This window comes from Epinephelus lanceolatus, chromosome 18 (genome assembly GCF_041903045.1).
Source record: "Epinephelus lanceolatus isolate andai-2023 chromosome 18, ASM4190304v1, whole genome shotgun sequence".
Classification (NCBI taxonomy): Eukaryota; Metazoa; Chordata; class Actinopteri; order Perciformes; family Serranidae; genus Epinephelus; species Epinephelus lanceolatus.
Genome location: NC_135751.1, coordinates 40,369,318 through 40,388,282, shown reverse-complemented (window position 1 = coordinate 40,388,282; position 18,965 = coordinate 40,369,318). Strand labels below are relative to the sequence as shown.

Sequence of the window (18,965 nt, the reverse complement as noted above, 5' to 3'; positions counted from 1 at the left end):
GATGAGAGGAGTGAGAGTGAACCAACACAGCTGTACGACCAAAACAACCAGCTGATAAAGGCTAAAATGCTTCAAAGAGGGGAAATGTAGGGTTGGTGGATAATTTTCAGTGGTTAGTCAGCAGTCTCCTCTCTCATTAGACGGTCATTTGATCTATTGTTATTGCTGTATGCTTTCCTGAAACAGTCAAGTTGCAGTTAGAGTTTACATCCATGTCCGTCCACACTGACATGTTGTCATGACAATGCTTCAAATATGGATGTTGCTGCTGAAACATGGACGCTTCACACACATCTTCAAGCCGGCAGCACAGGGTGTTTCACTGGGTGTCCCTCAGGGGTCAGTCTTGGGTCCGCTTCTCTTCATCATCTACCTCCTTCCCCTGGGCACAATCCTCCGTCACCATGGGGTCCATTTTCACTGCTATGCCGACGACACACAGGTCTGCATCTCCTCCAAACCCACCACTGTCATCCCTCCCACCTCCCTCACCACCTGTCTTGAAGACATTCAGAGCTGGATGAGCAGGAACTTCCTGAAGCTAAATGACAATAAAACCGAGGCCCTGCTCATTGGCTCCAAATCCACCCTCACCAAGTCACAACACACCCCAGCTCCACCCATAATCATCGATGGATTCCCTGTACCCTTCTCCTCCTCTTTATCATTTTATGATAATTTTTATTATATATTGTATTATTATATTATCATTTTATGTATTTCATATTATTTTATTATTATTTATTATTTTATTTATACTTCATTCTATTTGTGTGAAACTATATAATAATTAGTGTACATGCCCAAAAACATGTTGTGTGAGGTCACAGTGACCTTTGACCGCTAAAATATTATCAGTTAATTCTTGAGTCCAAGTGGAGGCTTGTGAAATTTGACATCCTCTTTCAGAGATATTGCATTCACGAGACTGGGATAATGTTCATGCAGATGCATACAACCCCCAAAATATAAATCATAATGCCTCCAACCAGGCTGCAGGCATGAAAACCTAATCACCTAATACTAATTAAAATTCAAGGAGCTTTCAAGCTCCCCAGAGGGTGTCAGTTCACTTACATCATTAACTATCTTAAGGCTTTACAAACAGTGTCACAGTCGCTGTTTGAGTTTCATCTGACACTTTAATATTGTGGTGTGTAACACTGAAGCCAGAGAGGAAGTGCCTCAAGGAGTTCCTCTTCGTACCCGCTCCAATAAAACTGATAGTGCTGACATCAGCTGGGAAACTTCCAAAGCTACAAATGGTGCTCCGTCCCCGACGAGCTCTCTGTTCGCTGCTGCTGCTCGCTGCTTACTTATATTATTGTGGCGTATTGATTATGAATACGGTCCATCTGATGCTGGTTTTGTTTCATCACTGTAGCCAGTATCTTACTATCACTATCCTCATTCAGACTTTAAGAAGCTACAATTATAGTTAGCCACAAATGCGTACAGGTGACACATCGTCTCTTCTAGTTGCTTTGGCATGAGCCAGCAGGTATTTTCAGAACGTTGCAGAATGGCGCATTGCAGGTAGTTGCCTGTTTGAACTCGTCTTGTCGTAAATCTTTGGTCTGAGCTGGGCTTAAGTGACTAATAGAGACAACAACATTTGAAAATGGTCCAAGCTGCAGCCGGCCGTGCTGGAACAGGCTGGGATGTAACCACAAACACTGCAATTTACATCCACTACAAGTGTTTTTGCCACTGACAGGCTCAAATTATTCCTGTAAGTGTTGCCAACATTACTGAAAGGATCCTGACAGAGACAGACCTTTTTGTTAAAGGGTAAGATGCTTTTTGTTTAACTGGGAACAGACTGGAAATGGCCATCACCAAACCCACCAGACTGCATTTACATAAACAGTAATTTATAACTGTAAAACACACTTCATTCAACACTGTCAGAAACAAATCAAAACTCACACAAGCCACCTTGGCTCATTTTTCAATTGTTCCAACAATCACCAACTCTTGTTTGGTTGACATAAACCCTTAATAAGACCAGTCAGATGTGAAAATATGCTGGATCTATGCACACTGAAATTACTGTTTATTTAAATGGAGTCTGGTGGGTTTGGTGATGGTGATTTCAGGGCTGTTTCTAAGGATCTTACCCTTTAACAAACAGGTCTATCTTTGTAGGGATCCACTCCATTGTGCTGTCAGACACTCGAAATTATTTGAGCATGTCAGTGGCAAAAACAAATGGTGAACGGTGACGGTGCCAAATGCTCAAGAGCCTGTCTGATGGTTCTGCACCAATAACAAAAACTGTCCTTCCCATTAGTCGCTTAGGGTGCTCTCACACCTGCCCTGTTTGGTTTGGATTAATCAAACTCAAGCTCCCCCTCAGTGCGGTTGGTTTGGGCAGGTGTGAACACGGCAGTCACACTCAGGTGTGCACCAAAACAACCGGATTGAGACCTTCTTGAAGAGGTGGTCTCAGTCCGGTTCCAAAGGAACTCTGGTGCGGTTGGTTTGTGGTGAGAAGGTGTTCCGACCTGGATGTGAAGCAACTGCAGTCACATGACACATTGTTTGGGTTAAACATGAGCATGTTACAGTCCTGGAGGATTATTAATGTGCACCTCCTCCTGTACTGCCTTAATATGCACATTCAGCACATCCAATGCATCAAAACATTGTTTTCTAGTTGGAGCCGCGCCTCGTTTTCAAACTGTATGGTTTGACTAAAATGAACAATGACAGCAATATAGTCCACGATGAGCAGCGCTAAAATCAACCTGCGTAGTTGTCCCTCCATTGTGACATCAGAAAGTGTCACATTTATCTTGCAAGTGTACTCTTCTTCAACGTTTGCTTTACTTCCTGGATTTTTCCCACATGGAAATTCTGACCAATCAAGAGCAGCTTTCTCACACAAGGCATTTGATCTGGTCCTCTTGTAAATGCTGCCGTGAGAACACGAACCAACTCTAGGCAATTATACAACTTTGGAACAACATGAGTCCCTGATTCAGACCAAAGGAGAGGACACTAGGACTGACAGCAGCCTGAGACACAAAAACATGGGAAAATATGATCAAGGAAGAAAACACAGTTACCCTTTGAGGCTCTGACCAAGTGTTGAAAAGTAATGACATCCGACAAAATTCCACTCACCTTAATCGGCCCAGTGCTGAATCTAATCTTCCTGCTGGGTGGTGCGGGTTCCTCTTCCTCAGGGAGGCCTGGTATCTCAGTGCAGCTGGTCTCCGGCTGGTATGCCTCCTCATCTTCCTCATCCTCCTCATCATCTAGCTGGCTGCCCCCAGAGTCCTCCTCCCCAAGCCCGCTGTACGCACTGATATCCACCAGGTCTCCCTCTGAGTAATCCTCCTTCCTGGAACCATCCTCATCGTTCTCCTCCTCCTCCTCTTCGCCCTCGCCCCTCCTCTCAGAGTCTGCTTCCCTCTCATCAGAGGATGGAGAGGATTCTGGAGGCTCTTTTTCTCCATTTTCCAGTGAGGCGTGAACCTCGGCCTGCACCAGCCTGGCTCCGGCCTCAGATCCCCCGGTGGAGCCGTCAAGTTCATCTGCTTGCGGCTCTTTCTCTGGGGCAGCCACCGTACTGGAGCCCCTGGCTTCAGTCGCTGCTGATTGGGCCTCCGATTCTGGCTTGACATCCGAAGAGGAAGAGGAGGATGTGACAGTCACTGAGGACGAAGAGGAGTTGGAGGAGTTGGGGAGCTGCTCTCCCGACTGTCCTTCCTTCTCCTCGCTGGCAGTCACTTCTCCTGCGCTCCTCTGTAGAGAACCTGTCACCTCTGGTCGCTCTGTTGCCTGCATGCTCACAGCTCCTGCTGCCACCTCTTTGCGCTCCTCCTTACCTGGAGGGAGCACCTTCCCCTGAGAGAGAAGGAGACAAGGAGAGATCAAGTCATGGCTTCTGTTTTCATTTACTTCGACAGACAGCACTTTGTGATTTCCTGCATTTTTTTAAAGTTAAGTCTCACCTTCCTTACGGGAACCTCCGCTCTAGCTGGAGGTTTGGGCTTTGGTGGTAGGGCAGGGCCTGACCGACGCTGGGGGAGGTAGAGATTGTTTGGCTGTTCGCCCTTCTCGAACACGGCACTGAGCTGGCTCACGGTGGGGCTGACGGCGTCAGCAGGTCCGACTGAAGCTGCGGCAGCAGGGAAAGGAGCAGGAGTGGGAACAGAAGCAGGAGCAGGGGCAGGGGGGTCGTCCAACCGGTCCAATGCCTCAGTGGAGCCATTAAAACGAGCCACGACATCTAGACGGCTGTCCTGGAAGCCCGACGCCCGCTCCTTCTTCAGCAAGATCCGGTTGGTGGCAGCTTGCTTCTCCTAAAGGAGACAAGAGTCAGTCATTCAGATGATCTTAGATCAGAATCAGAACACACAGGTTAGCAGCACAAAGACTCCTCTGACCTGTAGCGTCCGCTGTTCGAAGATCCTCCTGGTCTCCTGGAGCTTGGAGAAGCCCCCACCCTCTCCGCCTGCTTTAGGGTCAAAACGGTTGACCCTTTCTGAGACCGTGGCCCCAAGTTTGAGCAGGGCACTGTGGTCGACGTTCTCGTTAAGGCTGGATGCCCTCGGTAGGGACAGTTTCACCGCCTGATCTCCACCTGCCAATGACAAGACAGTTAATTGACCTTTCGCTAAGCCCCACTCCTTTATGATGGTCTGACTGTCAGAGTAAGCATGGAGCCCACACTGTAACTAACTAACAACCTGTCTGACTGCTTGTTTCTCTTGCCCTGTCAGACTTTGGGGTAACGATAGATGTTCCTACATCTCAGCAATTATTTTTCCTTAGCCCGAGCCAAGGTAGGAAAGGCTCTAAGAAGTGAGTGACAAAATCTTAACAATTAAAAAATTATCTATCATCATCATCTACCTCTCCTCACGGTGTTTATCTAAAGGCTTTGACATAAATCAAACTAGTGAGTTTACCCACCGATCATTTTGGCTCCCTCCTCTTCATCACCAGGAGACTGCATCTGCATGAACATATTCTTGATACGGTGAACATTTGATCCGTATTTCCGGCCCCTCCCGGTCGGACGAGGCAGAGGAGCAGGTTTTGAGGCAGGTCCAGCGCCTCCATTGGCGGCATTGTTGAGGTGGTCAGTGGCTTTCTTGAGCGCCGCCAGCCCTGCCTCGTAGGCGTTGCGGTGGGGCGAGGGACTCCGCAGGTTCGAGCTCCCACTTCCCCCACTGCTGCCACCGGAGGTCCCGTTGCCCCCCGTGGCCGCCGGGGGTTCAGTCTTCATCATGTTTGGTAAATCAGATACCGGGCGGTGAAGAGCAGGTCAGCAGGGATGAGGACGGCAGCATCCTGGAGCTGTTTGACATTCACCTCCTGAAACACACAAAGAGACGGATCGATGGTTCGTATCTGTGATGAATCGTTTCCAATGATACCTAGTCAATACTGACAGATTCACAACATGAGTTATGACGACAGTAATCAATCTTTAATGATATGAGACAGACAGAAACAAACAACAGATGCACCCGAAACATTTACAGCTAATCTAATAATCAGATAAATAATTGTCAGATTAATCAATCATGGAAATAATTAAGTTGCTGCTATATGTGTTTCCACAAGTCAGACTGTCAAACAGTTAGTTTAGCTTGTTCAAACTTGTGGTGCTTCCTTCACAGTCTGAAACTCTCTGTTCTGAACAAAGTGCTGCAGAGACCGACACTGACCACGCAGCTAATTATCACATGTAATGGGACTCATTTCACTTTTTTAATTATGGTCCAAAACATGTTCTGTTGGCAGTCAAGAGACGGGCAGCATTATTTACACCAATATTTCTTCTCTAAACGGAGTAATTGCTCAGTCTATGAAAAGTAAAACATACCAAGCAGTGGTGCCCCTAAGGTGGGGCCATGGCCCCCTGATACAACTGCTGCCCCCTCAGGCTTAAGTAAATGTTTTGTTCCTTACAATCAATATAGGCTACTCCTTCAAATTAAAGCTGATTGTTTGTCTTTTAAGGGAAAGAGACAACCAGCCTATTCGAAGAATAATTAATGACCCCACGTCTGAGTGCGGTAAGATGGCAGCGCTTGTGGAGGCAGCAGCAGCTCGGCTCTCCTCACCAGAGAGCAGCCAAACGAAGTTTTAATTTTTCAATTTACTTGCACCAATAGTGACAATATACAGATGTTAGGGCTGCCCCCTGAAAGTTGGAGATTCAAATCGTCGGTCAGAGACCCCTCAGTCGTCTGAGATTGCTTCAAATCAAATCGGATTTCGCTGCAGAGTGAGCGCTCCTGACTTCTACGCTACTCTGAAGCCCTTTTTAAACAGGAATTGTGCAAATTTGCAGGAAAGCCCAATCAGTCTTTTTTCAGCATTGACAGTATAAAAACAAAATCGGGGAGTGCAGCAAAATGCCGGCTACCTACTTTTGTTTATACAGAATGTGCCTTTTTCGGGGCAATGGGGGGCGTGAGCAAGTAACAAAACGTGTAGCTCAGCGTGTGACGTAAACAGTGACGTGGGAGGGAAGCCGCGGCTGGTCAGTCCTTCGGTGATTCTCTCGTAAGTCGGCCCGTTCTTCACCGTCCCCGTCATCTGACGGTTAATGGCCTCTTCGTTTGCGAGGACAAGGAGGGCGCACAATTCCTTGTCTCCCCAGTTGCTCATCTTTACAGTGTCTGTCAGGTTTGTGTTTCCCTCTTGCTACTAGCTGCTCGCTAATTCCTGCTATCAGCTGTTTCCTCTTTATCCATCGCCAGTGGCTCGCACGTGCGGTGTCATCAACAGCCCCTCCCGTGGCGGAAGGCCACCTCGGTCTGTTTAAACTAAAAAGGTTCCGCCAATATGTCTACCCTACGAGGCGGAAAATTGGGCACCTCGGATCAACTCACCAATCTGGCTCTGTGTGTCTAAACGCTCGCAGCTTGCCGGCAAAACGGCCCAACATTCGCCGAAAATCTGGCAGTGTAAAAGGGGCTTTTGACAGCTGCAGATGTGATGTGGTGGCACAGAGGCACGCATGATGGATGCTTCTGGATCAACATGCTACTTTGCGTTCCTGGAGCAACACTGCGATCAACCAATCACAGCCCTCTGACGTCATCAGTGTGCTGCACCTTAGCTTTTTTTCCAAAAATCATTTGTGCCTCTTCTGAGCTACGTTTTCCAAACTTAGTACAATTTAACAAAATCCTCAGTTACACTGAACAAAATCCTCATAAGCTCCTGCAGGATCAGTGAATAAGCTTGCTAACTGGGTATGCTATGCTACGAGTAAACTTGCCTATAGACTAGAATATTGTTAACTAACAAAGATTAAGGATATTATTATTCTAGATGCAAATAGCTGCTATCACCACATTTCCACAGACTACCTACTGAGCAAGGTAACTCGCTCACCCTGCAGCAGCTCTTAAGGATTCGAGGTGACATCAGAAGATGACGCAATGCACTGATTAAGCTCATGACTCATCGGCATCATACGTGCCACCAATGCAAATGTCAACAGACTCTTATTTCACCGGCTGCACAATAAATGGAAACATACAGATAGATGTACACGATACAAACTAGCTGACCTGTGGTAACATGGAGAGGAAGCTAGTGAGCAGGAATGTTTGTGTGTTCCTGCAGCCTCGTGCCTGCGACCACATCACAGCCGTTATGATAGTCAGGACAACAGCACTCCCTCTCGTGTGATGTTGCCTCAGTAGAACCAAAGTGCATCTGCATGCAATTCCTTCACTCTCATATTGATATTGATCAAAAGTTCAAAGAGGCAAACAAGATGTCCTCAAACGTCTTCTGACCAACAATCCCAAACACAAGAAATTCAATTTACAGTTACAGAAAACAGAACATCAAAGAGACTAAAACCAGTTGGGCACTTTGTCTTGATTAAAATGACTGTATGTTTAATCAATTTTTAAATTTGTTGCTGATTTTTTTCATTTATCAAGTAATCATTTACGCTGTGATCAAGGGGAACATAAGCTGCATTCAAATTATATTCAACACTGATGTGACTGCACTTTGTCTCCCAGCTGTTCTCTAACTATCAATTTTAAAACTGACAGACTGACGGAAAAAAAAAAACAGATTTGGATGAGGAGCGCTGTGGTTCATGGTCAGTGCGGCCACAAGGCTGTCCCACTTAAAGGGCCACTCCACCAGTTTTGCACATGAAGGTCACGAGGAGTACAACAGGCTGTGAAAACAGTCTGTATAATATTAAAGTATGATGTCTTTATGGCTCTGAGGAAGATTTCTCAACATCATCATCAGGGTTATCTTGGATTTGACTTCAGACATCAAATTATATTTTGCCTTTTTACTGTTTACTCATACGGCTTTGTGTTTTTTCCAGATGCTTCTAGTTTTGCAATGTTCCCTTTGTTGTAATCATGCAAATTTCCCACTGTGTGACTAATAAATGATTATTGTATCATAGCGTATTACCCCAAAGATCCCATTGTGCCACATTACAGGAATGTGAAATGCATTTTTTCTTGATGAAAAGTCAGTTTATCTCTGCTGCTGCCGCTGCTGCTTCAATTTTGATCACTTCCATTTTGTAAGTGCTTTCTAAAATCCAAATTGCGTCAGTACCCTTTTAAAATGACATCAAAATTGCCAAAATACGCACAAACTCCAGATTCTCAAAAGTGAATATCTGCAGGTTTTCTTCACCTGCCATAGTTGTGCACTCAATATATTTGGGTTTTGTACTGCTGGTTGGACGAAACAAGCAGTTTGTATAGGTGAGGTTGGGCATCAGGAAATTGTGAGGGGCACTTTTCCCAGTTTTCTGGCATTTTATATTAATTAATCAAACAAGAAAATAACTGTCAGTTTAATCTATAATGAACAGAATTATTAGTTGCAGAACAGAAAACAGAAACCAGTGCTGGGTTTTAACTTTGACAGTAATATAATAGTGTTAAAGTAGAAAATGACCCAAACATGACTTCAAACAGCACAAAAACTTCCCCGCTGTGGATTTCCTAACACCCACATGGCGCTACAGGAGCTGTCAAAATAATCCAATTAAAACGATGATGCACTGTGACCTCACGTGTCATGTGCGTCTCCGTGTTGCCGCTCTGAATGCCAAACTTGCTTTGTGACAACATGAGCGCATGAATACAGAGCGCCGCTGTGGTCCCCAGATATCACACTGTTTTCTCATGATCACAATCTAATTAAGCGGCTGATTGCGTTTGTCAGATCTGTGCTACAGGAAGGCTTCATTTCCACCGATGAGACCAAAGTCGTGAAACAGACACAACTATTCTGTTGGTTCCCTGAATATAATCATGACGATAAACTATGACCATATAAAAAACTAAATCTCAAAAACTAGAAATAAGCAAACAAAAACAGAGACGTAATTTCAGCAGGTGGACATGGACGTGTGACCACAAAGTTTGTGACAACAAAACAATCTAATCCAGGTATCTGGGGTCTCAGGAAAATGTTTATTCCATCACAATAATTTAATTATCATTAGAAAAATACTTGTAAACTTTCAGCTCCAATTGTTTTGGTCAATTGAATTTTCTTAGCTTGCTGGCCCTTCAGTGGTTTAATATCCTGCAAATTTAGAAGGCTAAATGCATTAAAGGAAAAGTTCAGCATTTTGGGAAACAAGCTTTTTCACTTTCTAGCTGAGAGTTAGATCCAAGCAGCAACCATGGAAGTGCCAAAAACTGCAGTTCCTCAAATGGCCACTTGAGGCTGGCTCCAAGAGTGAGTCAGTCATTTACATTTAGTTTTTATAATAAGTACATTTTGTTTAATGGTTTTAAGCCTAGAGCTGTGCGATATGACGATATATATATATATATGTATATTGTGACAAGAGAAAAATGTCTATCGTTTCATATTTTGCTCTAACGTTTATATCGTTGTGACACAAATTACATATTTTACGGGAATATTTTTCGTCGTTTAGAGTCTGTCCATCTTTTGCAGGGATCACATTGATTAATTACTCTTCTTGGCTTTTTAATTGGCGAAGCTTTTATGGCACTTACCGCTGTGAAACAATCAGAAAATTACGTTTTATTGATTTGATTCACCAGCTCCAACCACTTTTTATTCAATGGATTAAAATGTGCTATATCGGGATAGGTATCGTTATCGGGATATGAAATGACCTATATCGTGATATGAGATTTTGGTCATATCGCCCAGCCCTATTTAAGCCTGTTTTTGCTCTCGAAAATTAGCATTATCACAGTTAGCCATAGCTGTAAATGCACCGTGCTGACAAAGCTAGCAGCTAGCATTAGGATTAGCTCCACCGTCTGGTCAAAATATGGCTCCAAAAAACTAAGATCGTAACAACCAAAACGCCAAATCAGAGACCACTGTATATAAAGATGGACAACATGACAGCTCTCCAAAAGTGAAGCCAAAACATCTAGATCACCCCCTGGTGGCTGGCTGCAGTGTAGGTCATAAACCCCTCCCCCTCCATGCTAGCAGACAGGATATGAGCTAAAGTTCTCATCATGCTAATGTTTGTTTAAGTGTTCATTTTTCGTCATCTAGTGCGCCGAATTGGACCCTTTGGATATATTGATATCAGTAGATAATCAGTCAAATGAGTTTTTATATATCAGCTTATCAGATATCAACAAAAAATCCAACATGACGCATCCCTTACCATGGAACACTGCCTGCAGAAACACAAACTTCATCAACAAGACATTCACTCAGTGAGACGCATCAGCCCCACAGCCAACAGCTGATCTCTTCAACATACCGCAGTAAGAACAGCGAAGCACCGTACTGACAACACGAGGATGGAGCTGCTTGAAAAGGTTAAATGAAAAATAGATGGTTTTAGCAACTCAGACGATTACTTAATCAAATGTGGACGGAGCCAGGGACACGTCTCATTTGTCCAACAGACTCAGACTGTGGGATTAGTGTGAAAATTCACAGCTGAGGTGTGAAGATTCGTCCTCATACATACATTGTCACTAAACAATGATACAGCGTGTGCTTCTTTTGATTCAACATGGATCAGTGCACAACAAACACACACTCTGAAGTAATCTGACACAGTCTCGCCTTGCAGTTTGTTTCTTTGGATCTGAACAAGAGAAATACTAAAGTCAGATTTTCCAGAGTAGTTTAGATCAAAGAGACCCAAACTGCTCTGTGTGATGTCATCATTAATTAGGTTTAGCCTCAAATTAGCTGGAACATAACTGACATTTCCTCTGGTTTAGAGATCTGTGGTTATAAACTGTTTACCATATTTACCATCTGAGTTGAGTGTGTTGGCATCCTAACATATGAATTAGCACCAAGTGCAACTGAGATTAAAAGGAATGACATCAGCTCTGGTCAAATTCACTACGGCATGGGCTCTGCATCAACGTAGAGCCTACGCCATACCCTACGCCGTAGCTTGATGTGCACCTCCCCAGAAATGTAACTCCACATCACAGTGACGCAGACCTCCTGTCTGTCTCTGTAAGCTGAAACCATTTCCCTCAGTGGAAACAAAGCTTTGATTTACTTTAATTTCACAGATAAGAAACAATAAATTGTGAAGACAATAAAGTCTCCACTAAAATAGCATTTTAAGTCTTGTGTGTGATTTATCCTGGCTTCATATGAGCAGAGGAAATCTCTGCTAGCCGCTAGGCTAATTTATACAATGTAAAATGCCATAGGCTTTTGCTAATAACGTTAGCATGTTGTATTTGTTTGGAAAACGTGTTTAGTATAAGACAGTTGTTTTGTCAGTGAACCTTGTGAGCTGTAATGGAGCTGAATTTTGTAACGTTACCTTTGTTAAATGTTGCTGTTGTCCCTGGTTTCATATGAGTAGAGGAAAAGTTCACTAGCTGCTAGGCTAATTTATACAATGTAAAATACCATAGGCTTGTGCTAATAACGTTAGCATGTTGTATTTGTGGGGAAAATGTGTCCAGACAAAGACAAGTGTTTGTCTGTGAATGCTGCGAGTTATAGTGAAGCTGATTTGTGTACTTGTGTTTGAAACTGTCTCTATTAAGCCATGTTTAACGTGTGTTTAATGTGTGTTTTGAATCAACTAAACTTTACCGCACTTCACAGAAACTCCACAGCCGACTAGTGTTTTGGAGGTGTAACTGCAGAGTGACACAGACACACCACCGCACAAGTATAAATGCTCACAACGGCATAGGCCACGTGCGTAGGTTATAGCATAGGGTCTGCATAGAGCTGACGCACAAGTATTAATCCTGGTTTAGCCACCTCCATGTTGAGAGCTGTGTCAAGACAAGAGTCTTACACACAGTCCCTTTAACCTCAGAACGACTCTAAGTTTTGTGTTGCCACTCGAAACTTCACTCATTCATCACATACTTTGCGACATTGTGCTGCAACATGTATCTGAACTGAATGTGAATAAAACTTGTTCGATCATGCTGCTGTTTGTGTGTGCTAGTTTACATCCTTTTCCATGGCAACGCTAAAAGACTGGATGCTGATTGGACGCTGTGTTGTTACAGACTGAAACTGTTTTTGGGCAGGTCAGACTAATAAAACATAATAAACACCGTTGAAATAATTGCTGACAGGCATTCTGGGGAATGTAGGAAAGACATTCATGTCCCTGTCTGCCACAGTGCACACACTCACAATCACTCACACACACACACACACACACACACACAGACTGCCACCACAGTAAGTCTTGTGACACTATCTTGCTAAATAGTAGATTATCACACACTGATCATGTGAATTTAAGTGAGCAAATCCAATGTAAAGCAAATAACCTTTACACACACACACACACACACACACACACACACACACACACACACACACACACACACAGCTCCTGGCTTTTTTCCTGTCATTGTTGAGACGAACCTCCTCGGCTCCCTGAGCGCCGTCTGACACAAACCAGAAATCCACAACACAGACAAACAAAGACAGACCGTCCACTGTCTGCTCTGCATTTGTGTCCGTTCAACAAAAAAACACATGCATCAGCCCACATTTCATTTTACACTCCCCGTCCAATAACAACTTCATCCCTCTCCCGCTACCCCTAATCCTTTGCGGTTCGGGGCTGCTTCCTGTCATTCAGTCTGCATTCTCACTTCTGTCTGCACTCTGGGTGTCCTGTTGGAGGACGGGGACATTTTAAAGCACCTTGGTGCCAACATTTGAGGAGTGGCATCACTCTCACTGGAACTTAACTGAGGACACAGTGTGGAGTTAAAGGACACTTCCTAATCATTAAAACCAAGGTCCAGGTGTTCGGAAGCAACCTGATCAGATTGGATCGAATCTTGAAAATGTTTTTTTTTAAAGAAAGAAGGCTCATGTGATCAGTTTTGGTTTTGATGTGGCTCAAACCTTCAGCATGTGTTGTTCAAAATCCAGCAAAAACAACAACAACAAAACTGTATAATGCAATAACACATGTCGCAGAGTATCTTGAGAGCCACCTTGGGTCGGAGGTGAGTCGGCAGATAGTCTGTCACGACGAGTCCTCATGTGTGAACAAGCCTACGAGCAAGTCGCCCCCTCCTCTGTGACTGGGATTGGATATCTGGCATGCTAGAAAACTGGAGAAGTGTGACACGACTGACAAAGAGCATCAGCCAATGAGAGGTGGGATACGTCTCATGTCAGCACACAGGAGGACGGAAGAAATGCGAGGAGGACAAGCCGCAGGGTTGCCAGGTCCGCTTATTAGCTGCGACTTTGGGCTTGTTTCTAAAGTGGAGTTGCTTATTTGGGCTTGCTCTCTAAACGTCGCCTTCCTCTATATATATCCGTCGCTTCTTTTGGGCTTGTTTCCATAGCCCTGGTTGCTTGTTTCTCTCCCAAGATAAGGCAACACTGACAAACCAGCAAGAAACAACAACAATGCGGCGTCCACAGGATCACGGGGAGCGCGTTGTGTTTGGACCCAGGCCCTGGAGGCAGATCTGATTCAACACTGGGAAGAATATCCATGCCTTTACCATGTGTCGTCTCCAAGTTTGGTGACATCACCGCGTTATCTGGGGCTCTGTCGGCGAGGGCTCAGTGGAGAAATCTTGTGGTGTGCACACACAGGTCGTAACGCAGTTGACAGAAACACACGTCACCAGGTATGAACACTCAAAAGATTACGATAGTCTCCGTGACGCAAAATCAGGGTGAAAATGGTGTAATGTGAACTAGGCTTTAGTCAATCTAGATGACAAAAACATATCCTGGGTAAGCTGAACAGGCTTCACAGTGCAGGCCTCACGTCTGGTTGCCAAGCAGTTTATTTTTATATAAGTTCTTTGGATAAATAAAGCAGATTGTTGACTACAGCCTTAAGCTAACGTTAGCTAGCTGTTCGTGTTGCACGTACAAATATAAATATCTTAACTTCTGACAATATGGAGATGCTACATGTTGTTAGCTTGGTTAGATTCTCCATAATGCCGTTGTTCAGTTCAATTTGCTGGTAATTGATACGTTATTCGAAGCCTAATTTTTATGCAAGTAATATTCATAGCAGAGGTGGGTAGTAACTAGTTACATTTACTCAGTTACATTTACTTGAGTAACTTTTTGGATAAATTGTACATTTCAGAGTAGTTTTAATGCAAAATACTTTTTACTTTTACTTGAGTTATATTGTTTTAAAGCAACAATACTCTTACTTAAAAATTGATTGATTGATTACTTGAGTACAATATTTGGCTACTCTACCCACCTCTGAGTACATAATTACATATATATATATATATATGTACAGTATATATAAGAATATATTTGTGTTTTTTGTGCCTTGATTTATGTTATGTTTGTAAAGATTTAATTTATTTTTGTTTTAGTTAAAGGAGTATCATTTAAAATACATGAATTTGCAGATTATTATTTTTGATTGATTGATTACGTTCTCAAGTAATTATTTGGATGACTACTTTTTACTTTTACTTGAGTAATATTGTTCTAAAGTATCAGTACTCTTACTTGAGTACAATATTTGGCTACTCTACCCACCTCTGATTCATAGTGGTTTAAATAAACATTGGAGCATCCGTTGTAACTGTAAATTATGTCCCCAAAAAGAAAACTTTTTTTTATGTTTTATCTAATAAGATACCAGTCTGTTCATCTCACTTCAGCCTTTTTTTTTTTTTTTACAGAAAAATGTACCTTGTGGACTAAAAAAAAACAACTGACTATATTATTGTAGTGGGCTTTGTATTTGTATTTATGTAATAAAAACTCGATACGATATCACCACACAAAAATATTGCGATACTATTCTGTAGACTTTCCCCCACAGCCCTCGTAGCTGTTAATATCAAACTAAAATTATTTAACTTTTCATTTATCACTTTATATTAATAAGAACGAGACAGTTAAAGGCAGTTTCTGACAATTGCATCCAACAGGCTGTTTACTGTCTCTGAATAAAAACACTTAAAGTGACCACGCTGACTGGTTTACCTGTTGTTCTTTGCATGACTAACAGCCTACAGTGTGATGTGTGGTCCCATTTAGAGCACTGGTTAGTTTGAAACGATTGTAGATTTTACTTTGAAAAACCAGCACAAAAGTAAAATGGATTTAGCTGATCCTGGAGAGAAAAACATGACATTTCCAAATCCAGTTTCTGAGTCTTACATGAAGTAATCTGACAGACGCTGGATCATTTGAGACTGACATATCAATGTGGACTACATGAATCTGCAACCAGCTTCCAGTGTGTTGTATTTATCCAGAGCTATCTTCTTCCTCCCACACACACACACACACACACACACACACACACACACACACACACACACAGTGTCTCAGTCAGCTCAATACAATCTAAAATGAAACCATCATAGCACAACTACAGCCTGCCTGCACCAATAATCCTCAGCATATGGAGGTAAATGACTATTGACTTATAATCTATATAATGTGAGAGCAGCCCCTCCCTTCACTAAACACAGGCTACAACACACTCACACACACACACACACACACACACACACACACACACAGACACACAGCCTGTGTTTTTCTAAATGACATGTGTGAAAATGTGAGAAGTGTTTGGGTGACCAAAATGACCTTGTCTCATCCTGTCACTGAGGACTGAAGCTCTGTGGATCAGCTCTATCTATGTGTGTGTGTGTGTGTGTGTGTGTGTGTGTGCATAGGAGACACACTGCTGGTGCCTGTACCCTGACATGGTCATATTCACACGAGTAATAAGTGCTCAAGTCTCCATGCTTGCACAACATCTCTGTATCTCTGCATGTCTGTGTGCGCGTCACACACGCAGTGTCCAACAGAAGGGACATTATGGCAACTACAATGACTCCATCTATTCAACCCCACAATCCCTGCATCTGTCGAGGAGAGTCCCGGGCCTGGCCTTGTGAACGGTTCACTCTGGCAGACACACACTGCGTGCTCCTGCTGCTGCTGCTGCTGGCTAGAGACAGGCTTTGTTGGCATACCCGACATATGCTGCTAGCTCCGAACTCCCATCCGAAAACATACTCTTTTGTATCGCGTGGAGTTTGGAGCATAAATAAACAGCAATCAAATTAAATGCACAGCTATTATGAATCACTATGAGTCACTCCTTAATTCGGCGTGCATGTTTAACACAGAGCAGCGTTTTCTACAGTCAAAAGGTCAACTATTCCCTGTGGCTTGCGTTTCCCCATTCCGTCAAAATACACCAGAGCGGAAGGCGACGTGTGCGCCGTGCTCTCGCGTCAAAATTGGATTTAAATTTAAATTCAGCAACGTTTGATGAATTATTCATGCGCCGAAATCAACAGAAGCACTAAAAGTATGTGAGGTAATCTTTCTTCACATCCTTATAGGTGTTTACGTCAGCATATGAGCACGAGAATTAAAAACAGTGAAAATTGTAAGGGGGTTTGGCGTGGCGTTCTTTCTGGAGGAAAGCGAACGCGGCGTGGGCACTCCGGATGTGTTTTTCTGCTCTGATTTATCCCGTCAATAACATCCAGCACATCCAGACATTAGCAGTGCGCAGTTACAGCTGAGTCCGCGCTATAACGTGTCACCAGCCGGTTTAGGACCCGGAGGCAGACGGACGACAGGCCCTGCTGGGTGTCTGTCTGCTGCGCTGCGTCGCTTCCTTCCTGCAGCCTCTCCTCTTTCATACACAAACGGTGCGTTTAAACGCAGGTCGAGCCGCGTTGACACGGAGACCAGGTGCGGCTCCGCGCGCCGCTTCGCTCCGTTAACCGTACCTTATATTCCAGTCTGTCCCAAACAGCCCGGTGCCCGTTAGGATCCGTGGTGGAGACAGTCCATTGTCCTGCTGCTGCTGCTGCTGCTGAGTCCTCCTGTGAGCGAACAGACTGAGTGCCAGCCTCCCTTCTGCTCCTCCTCCTCCTCCTCCCCCTACCATCATTTTCCTCCATCCCTCTCTTTCCTCTGCACCCCTACTCTTCTGCGTCCTCCTCATCCTCCCCCTCCTCCCTTTATTATCCCCCGCCACTTCTCTTAATTTCCTCCTCTCCGTCTATCCACCTACACCCATCCTCCTCTTCCTCTTCCTCACCCCTCTTCCCCATCACTTGTATTAAACACACATCAGCATCATTCTAACATCACCTCATTTATTAATCCTCTGACAGACTGTAAGGTTTAATTTACTGCCTTTAATAAATACTCTGACAGCCAGCTGACCTCACATGACCACCATCCAGTGACTCACAGTAACTGAGTGTTGACCTGTTTGGAGGCTGCTTGACTTTTACAGGCTGTTTGACAGCTCAGTGTAGAGCATCTGTTACAGGATGGAGACTCAGCGACATCTGCTGACCTCACCAGGTAAAAGCAACTACACCACTACTACTGCAAGAGTCAGTAATGTAGACAGAGGTACAGTAGTGTGGTTCAGTGTTGAGTAAGTGTACTTAGTGAGAAAGTACCAGTGCAACTATGTGATCTCCTGTCTATAACAAGTAAAAGTCATGTATGTTCAGGTGGCATTTGCTTGTCCCTGTGGTTCTCCTCTCCGGATCCAGAGCCATCTGGAGGCTTTCTCAGCTGCTTCGGTGATGTTCTTGATGGCTCTCTTCCTTGCTGTTCTCGTGATGCCCAGTGTGCTTGAGGCTTTGTGGAGTGAGTGTCCCACAAATCCTTTACTGCCAACCTCGATTGGCATACATCTTGCCTTCCAGCCCTGTGCTCGGCAGTTGATGACCATATTTGGTCCGCTTCCTTTTGTGGGCCTCCCCCACGCCCAGTTTTTTGAGTCTTGAGTCTGGATTTAAACATTGGAAGAGAGCCAGTGTTGCGGATGTCAGGTGGGAGTGAGTTAAGGTGCAGACACACCAAAACGACATCAAAGAACTAGCGGTGACGAAAGCCAACTGTTGCATCTTCTACGTCACCTCATGTCGTCCTGTGTCAGTTGCATTTGAACACACTACACGGACTACATCCGACGGCCAAGTAGCACGTACGTTCTGCGCCTGCGTGAGAGAGAGCGGAGTGACAGAGTGGTACATCCTGTCAGCCGAGGGGTTTCCTATCTGTGCAGCCGAGCACCGCAGCACCTCCACGGACTATTACATCCAGACGGTCCCGGTGTTTCCTCCGCAGGCTCCACTTCACTCAGCTGCCCGATAAACCCGCTGCTTCTTCCCACTTTAACCTGAATAACAAACCAGGGCTCGGTGCTCCGGTTGGATCCAAACGGAGAGCCGGGGCTAGCTCAGAGACTAGCGGAGGCTAACTGGCTGTGCTTCCCTCCGGTCATGCTGCGGCTAATGCTCCGCTAGCCGCTCCCAGCTAGCTCCGGTTTGTTATTCAGGTTAAAGTGTGAAGAAGCAGCGGGTCTGTGGGGCAGCTGAGTGAAGTGGAGCCTGAGGAGGAAGCACCGGTTAGCCCCGGTTTCACTACAGGCAGATTCACTCGCTACAGGGGCGAGGAAATAAAACCTGAACAGCCAATCAGAGTGATCTCTCTCACCGACAAGCTCCGCCACCGATTCAACA

The 18,965-nt window shown here is 44.4% G+C and overlaps 1 protein-coding gene across 1 annotated transcript in view; it reads right to left on the bottom strand.

The window, feature by feature from the left end:
• LOC117267882 (neurabin-2-like) overlaps positions 1-17,335 on the bottom strand; it is a 42,630-nt gene extending 25,295 nt beyond the window's left edge. The window contains exons 1-5 of the mRNA XM_033643944.2: positions 17,208-17,335; positions 4,927-5,331; positions 4,398-4,594; positions 3,963-4,313; positions 3,130-3,855 (exon numbers count right to left, since the gene is read on the bottom strand). Coding sequence (XP_033499835.1) covers positions 3,130-3,855; positions 3,963-4,313; positions 4,398-4,594; positions 4,927-5,245 — 1,593 coding nt within the window. The 5' untranslated portion in view covers positions 5,246-5,331; positions 17,208-17,335. The remainder of the gene's footprint in view (positions 1-3,129; positions 3,856-3,962; positions 4,314-4,397; positions 4,595-4,926; positions 5,332-17,207) is intronic.
• Positions 17,336-18,965: the final 1,630 nt, after the last annotated feature.